The 15184-nt window shown below is 34.0% G+C and overlaps 1 protein-coding gene across 1 annotated transcript; it reads right to left on the bottom strand.

The window, feature by feature from the left end:
• Window positions 1–416: 416 nt before the first annotated feature.
• LOC123554224 (uncharacterized) lies at window positions 417–5955 on the bottom strand. Its single transcript, XM_045344212.2, has 5 exons — window positions 5923–5955; window positions 5331–5562; window positions 3698–3846; window positions 1120–1277; window positions 417–700 (listed from the first exon to the last, which is right to left on the bottom strand). The coding sequence occupies exons 1-5, from the start codon at window positions 5936–5938 to the stop codon at window positions 512–514; spliced, it is 744 nt and encodes a 247-aa protein (XP_045200147.2). The 5' UTR covers window positions 5939–5955; the 3' UTR covers window positions 417–511.
• Window positions 5956–15184: the final 9229 nt, after the last annotated feature.

Here is a 15184-nt window from a genome sequence, read left to right on the forward strand (position 1 = left end):
GAAATATAACACCATTTTACACTTGTGCAGTATATATATGCGGATCTCACGTATGGGAAAGTCAACTGTTCTGAATTTAATTATATCCTTTTCTCTATAAAATTCATTGTATCCTCTAGCTCCAGTCAACTTTCAGAGAGATATAATTATAGCTTATTTAGCTAGACTAAACGTCACTATAGATTTGTGAGGCATGATAACAGAGATTTGATTATATATGCAAATTATGTGTAGTACAATTCGGGTGTGTATATAAAGTTACATCGAAATTAATCTTATTGGATTAATGGACTTGTCGTGAAATATGCACTCTCGTTTGTGCTACTTGCCATAATTGGTGTGGTATATTGCAGAGGTGATTTGTTCGTATAAAATAAGTTTAGTACTGCAACACGTCTAAAAACTAAATCGGAAAATGAACATTTATATTTTATTTTTTCTTTGCATTTTCTTTATAACTACAGGAAAATTTCAAACTGCATCTAGTGGACGACCGGTCATGCGAAATCAGTTACAAAGGTAACCGTCTTGCCATTCTTTTGCGAATGCTTCCTGAAGCGGCGGACAGGAACGATTCTATACCACTTGCCAGCTCTCTTTGATTGATTCTATTTATGAACGCTTTGAATGGATCATTGCTGTCTTTTGGCGTCAATGTCTTCTTAACCGGGGCAGCTTCTTCGTTGTGCTGTTTTCCCAGCTGTAGTGATTACAACATTAAAACGTTAAATCGTAGGTATGACAACAGTAAAATATCACTTCTGTCGTTTGGTTGAAGTACACATTTTTTTTGTATTAAAATCTAAAAAATCGCATTGCAAAATATGATATATAAACAGAATAAATGATTATAATTTAACGTCATAGACATTTTGCTGCAAGAGAAATAAATTTTGTATTATTCAAAATAATATAAACATTTCAGCTATTTCTTTAACAGACATTTAAGATATTAATAAAATTTTCATGATTTGTTTTCTTTATTTTGGGCATAAACGACACTTTAAGAACATCATCTTTTAAACTAAACGTTTTCCATCCTACCGAAAATCTTAAAAATAATAATTTCTACAGTTTTCTTTTCAACAAGCTATTTGAATACTATTTTGCAAGTTTTACCTGAGTTTCATATACAGTGCGACGTAGAAATGGGTTTTCTGCTGTATAAAACCGAGCAGGATTGCTACAATTGACCATATCAACGAGCTCGTCTGCTTCTCCCTCAGATATTCCCCATGCACCGCCAATAAGGATATGCAAATGGCACAGAAACATGGCTGCATGGAAAAATATCATACAAACTACAATTGAATGCCGTAGTAAGCAACTTGAATTTTGCCTCTGCTAGTTAGAGCATCTAGAGATTAAAAGCTCTGACAATGTTAACCCTTAGACTGCTGGCGGCAAGTGATTCTGCCTTTGCGAACAGTGTATACCAAGGTCAGCCTGCACATTCGTGCAGTCTGATCATGGTCTGCACTGTTCGCTACTCAGTCAGTTAATTTTCAGTAAACACCCCTTTGAATAACAAATGATATTGCCCAGATTGAGTGATGGACCAGTCCATAATAGAAATTTAGCAGGCTAAAGGTTAAAATTGCACAATATATACTGCTTACTATCCATATGAAATATAATTTTTAGAAGTATATTCTAATATGATTAGCGCCAAGTACGCATGAGAAATAGCGCTTGCAAATTTGATCGAATCATGTTTAAAACGAAATTTCACATATCATAACTGTCTTAAGGTAGTTCTGCACGTTTGGATCGAAAATTGTTCTACAATGTAGAATTTGATTAAACTCTGATTTTTCAAAACTTAAGAATAAACCTAGAAAATTCAGTAAATAAAAAGATAGGGTCGTGTGCTACATTTTTTTGCTAGACTGATTTGAAAAAAGAAAAATGGACATCACGCAATATTTCATAATGGGAGTCTATGGGAAAATCATAAATTTCATAACATTTTCGCGAATAGAATTTTTTCTACAATGTAGATTTTGATGAAATTTCTCACAATTGTAAATAGAGACTTGACCTATAATTTGATGAAATAAAATGTATAGGTTCTTGTGCTTAATTTTAAGATATTTTAACCATGATTAAAATGAACCGAACATTCCACGCTAATTTTAAGACATTACTTTGAATTATTTAACGTGTCATATGTTTTAATACCATATTTTGACTTTAGAAATATTGCAAAAGTGCCACTGTAATAAATTTACTCAAAGGTTGCGATTAATTCATAAAATGATTTTCATTTCCGTACGCCGAATCCGGGCTTTATTCTACATTTTTCGGAAAAATGACGTTACGCCATCACTTATGGTTTATCAAACGTGCAGAACTACCTCAATTAATTTACATACAGACGTAGTGTAGAATAATAAGTCATTATTTTAGCGCTCATGGAAATATTCCGCAAGACATATTACCATTTCCAAAGGATCATGACAACCTACCATATTGCGCCATACATGCGCCAATAAACAGTTCTATCATATTTTATCTAAATTTTACAATAATTTATAGATCTAGATCTATAGATTTCTATTAGATCTACACTCAAAATAATGTATAGCAAAACCGTGTTTTAACACTATTTATACACTCGGGCGTATTTACGTCGTACCAAATAATTTCACTCGGACTGCCCTTATTTCTTTAGTATTATATCTATTTTTGTAGTCCTTTCTATTGATTTACATAGTGAAAAGTCGTACTGACTCGTGGGCTCTGTAAAAAAGCGCGTACTAACTTCCAACTGTGACATCATGACATTTTGAGGTCATAACAACGTGACGTCGTACACAATTTAGTGGAAAAACGACAAACGCTTTGATTTCATTGTATTGAATTAACCTTTAAGATGTTGAATTTGATAAAAGTTTATAATTGTAAAATGTATTTTTATTATCATTTTTTATTAAATAATTTGACTCCAAATTTCATATACATATCTTTAGAATTGAACAATCCGAAGATCAGAAACAGTGACACAGTTTATGAAATTGACTAGATCTACCTTGGGAATTTTCAAAACCCAACAGTTTTAGCGCTGAGGAAATAGAGCAAGGATAAACACTAAAACTAATATATATTATGCATTTTATGCACCACAGAATGCTTGTCTGTGTAGTTTATATTGGTGTAATAAAGATGTACGCAACTAAAACTGGTGTAACGAGAATTTAGATCATTCTGCAATATATAACGGGATAGAATCTAAAAGCCTACATTTGAATATTCCGTATCTATTTCTTGACATAATGTGAGCCGTGCCATGGGAAAACCAACATCATAGTGGCTTTGCGACCAGCATTGATCCAGACCAGCCTGCGCATCCGCGCAGTCTGGTCAGGACCCATGCTGTTCGCTTTTAAAGCCTACTGCAATTAGAGAAACCGTTAGTGAACATCATGGATCCTGACCAGACTGCGCGGATGCGCAGGCTGGTCTGGATCCATGCTGGTCACAAAGCCACTATGTTGGTTTTCTCATGGCGCAGCTCATGTATTCTCTGTATGAGATATCGGCACAGAATGTTTACTTGTACATTTAACTATTTTACCTGCGGAGAATGTCAAATAGGGTATCGTAAAATGTCAATACAATTTCTCTTTACTTGTTTTATATATAATTCATTCGCACTCATGCGTAATCCGATTATTTATTGGTAGACTTAACTTACCCAATACTTGCTTTCCTGGATTCATGGAATCGTTACGGATGTTTCCAGCCAAGATATATGTATAACCAGTCCTGAGTTCAAGACCACACAAGTGTCCCGGTCCAAAAGTCTCCAAAACATCCGGGACAGCTTCAGTTTCATCAGGTGAGCTGTAATAAAAGAACTTCATTTTATACCTATATAAATGCTTTTCTCTCTGTCATGTGTTGATACAACAGAAGCTAGTATATTACTGTGTGATTTAAGTTGTATCTACGTCTTTTTAAGTATACTGTATATATGATGATATCCGAAACGCATAGTAAAAAAGGTCGGGATAGAGTCTACTGAATGGGACAACTCTTCTGATTCTTGAATGCATAGAGCCGTTTGTGATAACTTCCTTTGTATAATGCATTTCCTCTGTTGACACCAGTGAAGTTAGAAAAAAAACTGCAGTAATCATCTTATTTATGAACAAAACATTATATAAATGTGAGGATTTAGTCCTTTAGTTAGAATATTTCCTATCAGATCGCTTAAAAATGATGAAAAATTGTTTCCAATGTTTTGGCGCTGTTAGTAAAAACATGATAACACACAAATAACATTAGGCTACGTATCATGAGAGAATACATCTCCTAATGGTTGTTGAAAAGTATTTGGAAAGTTTCCAATCGTCATTTAAATGGTTAGAGAATTTGTTTTTCTGTCAAAGCCTTTTTGTTATGGAATGAAATAAAGAGGTAATTAACAATGTTGACTACAATTCTGTTGTTCAATTGGACTCGTACACAGCAGAAATTACTCTCATTTGGACACGCCGTTTGCCTCGTCCAAATATACGTAATCACTGCTGTGCAGTCGTAAAATAGAATTCACTATTGTAATCAATAATGTCAAATAACCTCATGAAATCACACGAACTTTATTTATCATATCCCATAATATTATTTTTGGCAACAGAGAAAGAGCAGAACACGTTATGATTTCAAGCAAGGAAATGACAGATTTCTTGCTTGCTGACTGATTTGCAAAATTCTACAGATATTGTATTACAACAAACAGAAATGTCACTAATAAATCAAGCGGAAATTTAGCTATCACTAATTCTGCCAGAGATTTATTATGTATCTTGAACTTGTTCCGTTATATATATTGTTTTAATGGTAAGATTAACTCAGTTTAATTAAAGAGATTATTGTATCTCCAACTCAACGAATTTTATTCGTAAGTAGTATTTATAATGCTTAACCATTTGCTTAGTTGAACAGTATTTGTGCATGTCTCTCAAATTCAAAATATACAAAGTGATATTCAGTAACATATAAGATCAGTTGAATACTCTTTTTTAATAAATATATATGATGTAAATGTAATGCTTGCATGAAATAATAGATTTAATTTGGTACTGACTGGGGCACTTCTTGCATCTATTATTCCTGACGTACAAAGTGATACTCGTTGGAGGAACATGCTTAATGATGCATTTACCTTATTTACTTGAATACTTCTTGTATGTCTTATTCGTATAAAGTAATACTTGATTGGAGGAACATGCCTACTTATATTTCTTGTTGCTCTAATTTACTGAAATAATTCTTCTAGCTAGTCTTACTCACGGCTTTATTTCATCTAGTAGTAAAGTACTTACGCGATCACTTCTTGTATCTCTAATTCATGTCGTACATCGTAGAGTTCGTTTTCATCTTCTGGAAGCCCATTCGGGTATGTGACAGATACCACTTTAGCCCGGATCGCCAAATCACGACTACAGATTTCGTCGAAAGGATCTGGTGCTCTGCACGAGCAACATTCCACAACGACCACATGACTTGCAATTGACGCTAAGACAGTGAGTACACACAGTCGAAGGTTATCCATCTCTACAAAATGTGAAATAAGAAATGTTTTTAAAAAAGACAAACGGCGTAGAGGTAATAATGTTTGGTGCATGAAAAAAATCAGAATTAATCAGGATGTTCATACAGAAAAAGATTTGGATACTAGTATGCATCTATGAACACATGATTCATTTGCAAATATTTCAAATAAGCAGCAAATTTAAATGATCAAAGGTATCCTTTCAGTGATAGAAGGTCAAAATGATTTTGACGTCTTTTGCTGATCATGAAATAAGTTCGTGTTGGGTCAGAATCCTCCATAAATAACCCTCTAGCACAGTATCTTGCCCGGCATACAATTAGTTTTTACTTTGGCAACTGCAGCATCTAAATCGTCCTTACTGCGCTGTCTAGGCATTTGATCTTGATGGCGAAATATACACAAGGAAACCACCTGAAAGCGAGATTTAAAAGCAATGTTTTTAAAGTGAAAGCCAGGTACCAAAGAGCTATAAAATAAATACTTCTCTGCCAGGTACTAAAACTCTGTTTTACACCTAAAGGCAGGCAAGGCTGTTGAAATCTCGTTTATTTGGGTAAAGTAATAGGGCAATACTTACATTCATGATGGAATAGAGATTTTTTATTCAATTTGCACATTGCTGTTGTTTGCATAGTCATTTTGTTTTCAGAAACTTTAAGATTTTTTTTTCAGCTGACATATTGGCATCCATTGGGGTTGTTGTTGTTTTCGTCAAAACTAACCAGAACGAGGCGCCAGTAGGGAACAACCCATGGTGTCAAATTATGCAAGGAATAACCCAGCGTCGTGAAATGATAACAAATGTATATTTGTTAAATTTTCTGCTTTATTTCCATAAACATAAATTTACGAAACCGCGTTTAGTGGGAAACTGGATACACTGACTCTACAGTAACAACCAGCCACACACTAATTTTAAGTAAAATTCCGTATTAAATTTCCGTATTAAATATTTAAGCATAAAAAATGAAAACACATTCGTCGGATGGGAAATGATCTAACCATGAAAATGAGTACAACGCATTTAAGTTATCACCATTTTTCGAATATAACTGCTGATTTTGGCACTGACGCAATACTAAAATATGCAGAACCAAGGTGATTGAATTGATAGATAGTGGAACTATATATTCTTGCAAGTAGAATGATAATCATGCGTTATTTTGTTATTGTTTATGTGTAATGACTTGACATTTTAGTGTTTGTGCTCAAGATTGTACGTCAGTTAGTAAATTTACTCTTTGCTCTGTAAATAAATCACAATCATACATAGAATTATTCGTTAAAGCTTAGAACGTATAGTTACTGTCTTTTAAAACTGATTTTATTGTGCTAATTCTCACTTGATCTCTTAGCACAGCTCTGAGTAAATTTAATTGTGGCTGCTCCTATTAGAATACAGACAGACATATACGAAAATCTACCAATCCATTATCGTACATCCCCATTTTGTAACGAGAAGAAAGCGAAAGTTATGTTTGTTGGACTGTGTTATGTACTCCGATTAATATTTCCTAAAGGAGAATGTTTTATTTTTGTAAATAATGTATAATCACTATTTTAAACTTGTGTTTATAATTTATTTTACACCATACCAATAAGTAGCTGCTTATAAATTCATCTTCGGTCTGACCGGGGTGGTATTTGATCTGTAAAACATTTTTTACTCGTACATCAGCGCCCTTTTTCTTTTTTAAGTATTTTAACCAAACATTTCCAGTCTTAATCATATCTTAAAACAATGATTAGCAACTTCTCCTTGGTTGTATTTTGTAGATACTTGTGTAAATTTACGGGTGAATAGTATTTTTTGCATTATGCATATTCTCTTGTAATTCACTGATTGAATGGCAATGTATTTCATGTTAATGATGTTTACTGTATGTGAATATATGATATATGATCGACATTGATGAGACTCAAATAAACATTAAAATCTTAAAACATATATTCAGACGTTAAAAAAGAGGTAGAGGTCAGGTGTCTTCTTTTTATATTTGGTTTGTTTACATCTTGTCAGCTCTCCAGAAACGAGTTTGACAACATCTGTATTAAAGGCTTTTAAGCATTTGTATAAATTAGGACATTCTCTGTAAAAATGTTATCAAAATGCAATATTTACATTCACAATCAAATAAAACAACAAAGAACCTAATCATTTTCTTGAAAATATAAATTTGACGGAAAAAATGTGGTCGGCAAATCTATAAATTGCTCTAGCGATTCATTGTAAATTAGTTCGTTCATAAACTTCTTAAATCTACATTTTATTTCATTTTCATTTTGTTATTATAGTACACCGATCATTCTATTCACCAGATAGAATAATAGCCGAGACGTTATCTAAGGCATCCTCTGTCTGACTACACGCTGGCGCCATCAAACAGTGACACATTATCAATTAGCGTTGTTATCGTAATTTTGACGCCTTTCCTTTAGCGTCCCATAAAATATAACGTCACAATTATTAATGGAACGTATAGGGAGAATGTAAATACTTTCTGGCAAGACAAAAATGGTATATGCTTCTTAAACTATTACCAGTTGGCTGTATTTGTTATTTAATAATGTAAATGGTCTACATTAATATCATTTGTCAATGTACTTTTAACTTTAAAATTCAGATCTGTTGAACTAACATTTGAATTAACCGATTCCGTAATATTTCGGTATTCCGTTATTTATTCAAATATAAATAGAACTATACAAGATTCTTTGTAAGCCTTTTAACCAGCAAGTCACTTATATTAAGAGTCGAACCTGTTTTAAAGATACCAAAACAGGAGCCTTTCAGTGCATTGATTTGTCATGACATCTACCATCAAATTGCATTTTCCACACTTAAATGTAGTTGTAAATTAACTCCAACAAAATACAAAATGTAAAATAAAGACCCCCAACTTCCTCAAAAAAAAAAAAAAAAAAAAAAAAGCCAAAAAAAAAAAAAAAAAAAGCGGAAAAAACGCATGCTGCTTACCTCTTCGTCGTCCGATCAACTATGACCTGGACAGACTAATCCAATGAATATATAGCTGTACTATATAAGAGGGGTGTTAAAAGTTGAGTAAAACGTGTGTGGGAAAGCTGAATCTGCATATTATAAGTATGGAAAATGAAACTTGAATATGTTTGAATAAACTAAAAATCGCCAAAGGATTATTCTTACTTTGCAGCACGATTATGAATAGAACAATTTAACGTTAGGCCTAAAGTATTACTCTAGGACTTTTGTGCTCGTCCTACAGAACTTCTTAATGATCTTGTGTTCTACGCAATGAGCTAGACGAGCGGGCATTAACTGACAGATTTCCAAAACGTCTGAAACGTACTATAAAATGATCAGAAAAAATAGTTCAGATCTGTATGTTTGTGTTGCAACTAAAACGACATTAATTAATGAAATGAACGTTTAACCACATTTGCTTACACCCATAAGGACCTACCAGTAATTTAATATCTTTATAATATCTTTATAATACTTTGTAATTCTATATTAATATGCAATAATGCAACGTACACCCCCTGCCCCCAAACCCTTTAAAAGTGAAGAATCGTCAATCCGTCGTTATGAATTTTCTCCTTCAATATTTTGCCTAAACAATAATTGTCAGTTTGATATTTTCTTCCTTGAATCAAAGGTGGAGGACGAATGGCCATGTAGCCGTATGGTGTTTAATTTGTCACCGCGGAGGTAACATTTGAACTTACGACGTCCTTGTTATTGTGCTGTATCTGCTGAACGTGGACATTAATTAACATAATCTATAAATTGCTGAAGCAGCATTCTTATAATTAGACATTTATTACAAATAATACTGCGCTACATAAACGGTTCTACAATCAAATGTTAAGTTATGACAAACGAATCTTGTATGAAAATATCATCCAGGTACTTTTGTGAAGACCCACACGGAGTTATTATAAATGGAAGTAATTTAATGACTATATAATTAATATAAATATGTAATGAAAGTACCGGTAGTTGGTATTACTCTTACACAGTTATTTAGGTAACAATTTAATATGAACTGTCACAAAATGCCAAAAATAACGACGTTAAAATAGGATGTAATGTGGTCAACAGACCCATTATATATCTATTAATGTTGATATATCGGAGTAAAATTGTTTTTATTAACTGAATTACAGGATGTTGTTTCTGTCATAACTATGCAGGTCAGTATTTTCACGAACACGTCGCATTTCACTCCTTGTCGTAACTTACCCGGTCTTTGTTATACTCCGAACAAGCATTTACCAAAGGTGAACTCGTAAAGCATTACTAGTGCAAGAGTCATGATCCTTTGTGCAATGCAATCTTCCTGGTCGCGGCCTATCTAAACTACAGTTCACAGATAACCGCTTGCATCTTTAATATATTATGCTCCCTTCAAGCAATGTTGGGACAAACAGGTGAACGAACAAAATGGATATATGCCTTGTTTCGGGGGCATAACATTTCCTTGTATTTGTGACCATTTTAGGAGAAGTTATTCAAAGGTACCTTTGAAAATTAGAATTACGTCATGTACTCGATTATGTGCCAAGTTATAGTTCAGAGAACAAATTACCTTAACCTTAATAAAACACTAACACATTAACAATCATATACATGTATATGGGTATTGTAACATGATGCTTTCAAAATTAAAGACCGTTGATACCTAAAACATAGTGCCACATAATTAGACCAATTTAAACTCCTCTATTATATTATTAACTTACAAAATTCAATAAAGTTTTTTTTCTAATTTTTTTCTTCATTGCTAATAACATTTACGCCGGTAACGCTTAAATTATTTAACTTTACAGATAAAAAATTCTTTCTATGCTAATTGATGAAACAATGCAGTTAATTAGTGGAATATAATCCATACAAATGTATCACTCACTGTGATTGAAAAAGCTTTTGCCGGACTACTTTTTCATTATCTCCCTCCCCAATACACTGTTACAGTTAATGAATTTAAGTGTTCCTTACAATCCATGAAATGTTTCCTGTAGAGAGTAGTATATACCTATTGGAGATCCGCTATCCATTACGTGATGAAACGAAACAAATTGAATTAAAACGCTTGTTTGAAAGCATGCTTATGCCCAAAATTAAGTACATACATTAATACATATGTCATACTTTCATCAATAATAATAATAAATAATAATAATAATAACTTTATTTTAAGAAGGTGATATATTAAGAGTACATAGTATACATACAATGTATTTCCAATATGGCCTTCTATATAAATGTTAAAACACAGTATCTACAACAAGAAGAGTAACAGTAGCACAATTTTAACGACAAACACACTTTAAAAACAAACTCTATTTGAAATGATTTTACCAGGAGAATAAATCAGTGTAATTCATTTTGCATACATGTACATTCATCCATCAATATTGCTGTGTTTCCCTTTGACATTTGTCCTACGGCAAATAGAGTTTAGACCTTAGATGTGTCATTAATATAAAGATGCAATAAGTCTTTCTTTCGTTGTTTACTTGCAATTTAGCACCAGACATTTGTTTCAGCAACTTGTCCGTCATCCATCTGTATCATTTCTCTCTTAATGACATTACCTGCGGGGTAAGGGTTCACCAGGGTACACGCTGTCGCAGGCAAGACTTTGACCAACAAACATTGAAAAACGCTGCCGCGGGCTGTTATATTTCCGGGCTGTTATATTTCGCTGTCAGGGCTGTTATATTTCGGGGCTGTTATATTTCTTATATTATATAATCAGGGCTGTTATATTTCGATCTTCTCAGATCGTTCAGCACGACTTTTATTTCGTGTTATTGGTACTGTTTAGTTTCTCAACATGACCATTTCGGCCTGGGTGGTTCAAATACTCCCGCTTTCATAGCCTTGGGTATTGTTTAATCACCCCTTGGATATGGTGCCTGCTTTTTAACTTTGCCTTTTGACAGTTCCTGTGATACGCAGGCTCCATAACCTCAGATATCCTTCCTAACTTCCAGTTTGTTTAGTTCCGCCCATTGTTTTCTCGTTTAGGGCAAACGCTTTACTTTATCTGGGGACCAAACGCCGCTCTTCATGGAATTACACGCCTCAACACGTGTATCAATGAAGGTTCCATGTTCACCTCCGTTTGAATACATCTGCGGATGTCTCTAAATTGCTTTTTTGTACTTTTAGCATGTGTAAATGTTGAGTTCTGCTCAACACGGGGCTAGAGGGCATGGACGGTAGCATGCATTTCCACTACCGTCCATGATCAGGCTCAATCAAACAAAGCCTTTTGTCGTTTTGAGCGACCTGTGAAGTTTCCACTTTTCTCTATTTTATTATCACAGCAGCGTTGTTTGTGCCGTGTGGCGGCTGTAAAAAGTCTCCCCGTACATTCAATCAAGGCTGTTATATTTCGATCTTCTCAGATCGTTCAGCACGACTTTTATGTCGTGTTATTGGTACTGTTTAGTTTCACAACATGACCATTTCGGCCTGGGTGGTTCCAATACTCCCGCTTTCATAGCCTTGGGTATTGTTTAATCACCCCTTGGATATGGTGCCTGCTTTTTAATTTTGTCTTTTGACAGTTCCTGTGATACGCAGGCTCCATAACCTCAGATCCCCTTCCTAACTTCCAGTTTGTTTAGTTCCGCCCATTGTTTTCTCGTTTAGGGCAAACGCTTTACTTTATCTGGGGACCAAACGCCGCTCTTCATGGAATTACACGCCTCAACACGTGTATCAATGAAGGTTCCATGTTCATCGCCGTTTGAATACATCTGCGGATGTCTCTAAAATGCTTTTTGTACTTTTAGCATGTGTAAATGTTGAGTTCTGCTCAACCCGGGGCTAGAGGGCGTGGACGGTAGCATGCATTTCCACTACCGTCCATGAACAGGCTCAATCAAACCGAGCCTGCAACATTTTCGTTTTTGTCGTGTTGAGCGACCTGTGAAGTTTCCACTTTTCTCTATTACACAAGGACATTTATTCAAATTGTATGGACCATCTTAATACGAGTTTAAACCTATCTGAGGTATGTCAGTAGTACACAAGGACATTCATTCAAATTGTATTGGAAATCTAGTACGTATTTAAAACTATCTGATGTATGTAAGTTCTACACAAGCACATTCAATCAAATTGTTTGGAACATCTAGTAAGTATTTATACGCAAGCTCTTGAAAAAACCCAGATATTGCCTCATATGCAATGGCTGAAATGCTATGTATAGCTATTTGCCAATGTGGTGGTAATTATGGCATCGGCTGATTAATTTATTAACTACTTTGATAATACACATATACATATATATTCTTTGCATTTGCACGGAACATGGATAGACACAACTTGACAGGAATCAAACATAATATAATCCGTTTAATATATTGGTTACAAATTAAGTAAAATAGTAGGTACAGTATGTTGCTGAAACATGCTTTGTAAGATGGTTTTGTTTCTTAATCGTCTTTCCAATACAGATATGACAAGATTTTATAAACATCATTACATTATGCAATTCATATTTGTGAATATGTTCATAATTTACAGTTAAATGATGGTTCTATTGATGAAATAAATCATTTCTTTAAATTCATAAATTTGGTAGCCATCACACTTTTGACAGTTATTTTGATAACATAGTAACAAACAATATGTGAAACTGAAGAATGTACGCAACCTATACATATCATACCACAGGCGTCAGACCAGAAAGAAAATGCCTCTGTACATGCTATACCCTGCCCCTAGGTATTCTATAAGAACCATGCCATGAAGGTAAAAATATACTAACCCGTTTCAATCGCGCATTTCATACCTAAAACACGCAGTTCGGTGAATGTGTACTATGGATATCAAACAAGTGGTAATTTATCTTCCATTGTGTACCGGTCATATTTCTTCAATACATCTTATCTTAGAAAAATAATGCGTTTATATTTATTTCAACGTTACACAAAAAACTTGCTTGAACTTCCCTGGTGAAGTTCCGTTCTAGATTACAAAACCATTCTGATTGGCTGTTGTGAAAATGTATGTCAATCGTCATTTTACTACACGTGTTCGCTAAATGTGAACATGCAGCATAAATGTGCAAAATGAATAAAATAAACAGAACAGATGCAGACCAATGTACGATTTCAAATTAAAGATCATATACAAGATGAATTTCATTCATCATTTCCAGTTTTAGTGTAAACATGTGATTTTTTTTTTAAATTCTGTTTTTGTTTGTTTACATTTCGCCAAATATGTGCACACTGCCGTGACCTCTAGACCGGATGTTCATTAGGGAAGGTCAAGCAAGTTTTTTTCTGTAACGTTGACGAAAGCATAAAATATGTTGATAATCTCAGCAATGTGGAGTATTGAGACAATGTGTCTGGTGCACGATGACAGATAAATTATCGCTTGTTCAATATACTAGGTACCCATTCACCGAACTGTGCGTTTAAGCTGAAAAATTTACGATTGTAACGGGTTAGTATATTTTCCCGTTCATGACCATGGTTGTTATAGAATACCTAGGGGGAAGATATAACATGTACAGAGGCATTTTCTTTCTGTTCTGTTGCTAGTGTATCATACTGTGTAAATATTTAACATTCTAGTCGTTTTTTTTGAAAACAAATTTAAATTGTGTGCAATCTGACTAAAGTACATATCCTATTACGCTACGCATAGGATCTGAGAACGACCTATTCATTGCCTCGTTCTGACGACCCTTTCGCTAGCCAATCAGAGCCTAACTTACAACATCCTGCAAATCTACCTGTAGCCTTGACTTTTGATATTTACAATTTTTATGTCATAATGTATCAGATAGCTGGTTAGCTCAGTCGGTAAGCCACTTGCTTTGTAAGCGAGGGGTCCCGGGTTCGAGCCCTGGAATGACTGCACATTTTTCTTACTCTTTGACATTCGAACAAGTCGTCTGATTGGATAAAATAAAAATAGCAATACTGGAAATCCAAAATATACAGAAGACGAATGTGAATGGGTCGTTCTCAGATCTTCGTTTAGAAGATCAAGTACTTTAGTCAGATTGAAATTGTGTGATAAAGATTATTGGAAGAAAATTTGAATTTTTGCAGCCATTTTTAAAATGGCGGTTGTCGGCTATCTTGGATATTACAGCCATTTCTTTTCGTTTTTGTATTCATATATTAACCATAAATATTTGTACTACTTCTTCCCTAAAATCACACGATTTTATGGAATTTAGTCACCATCTGGTTAAATAATAGTTTATAGTTTATACTAATTTGTTTTAGCTCGATTGTGATGGAAGGTTCAAGCTTATTGGAACCAATCCCGAGTCCGCTTCCTGGAAAAACCAGCACTGGTGTCATACGAGAAGTCATATGGTTCACTAAAAGCTGTTTGTGTGATCATTCAACTTACATTTTGAACACATATCCTCAAAAATCTAGAAAATGTATTGTCAACTCATATTTGTGCACAAGATTAGCTACTTCTTTAACTTAATAAGGTTTGCCGGTTGATTTCTACAACTTTCTATTATCATTTGTATTTGCGTTCTTTTATGCATATGTAAAATGATATACAAATTTCTTATTTACTAACATGCATCTTAAATAAATTGTTTACTTTTGTATAAATCTATGTTTCAAAGGCATTTGTTA

This window comes from Mercenaria mercenaria, chromosome 7 (genome assembly GCF_021730395.1).
Source record: "Mercenaria mercenaria strain notata chromosome 7, MADL_Memer_1, whole genome shotgun sequence".
Taxonomy (NCBI): Eukaryota; Metazoa; Mollusca; class Bivalvia; order Venerida; family Veneridae; genus Mercenaria; species Mercenaria mercenaria.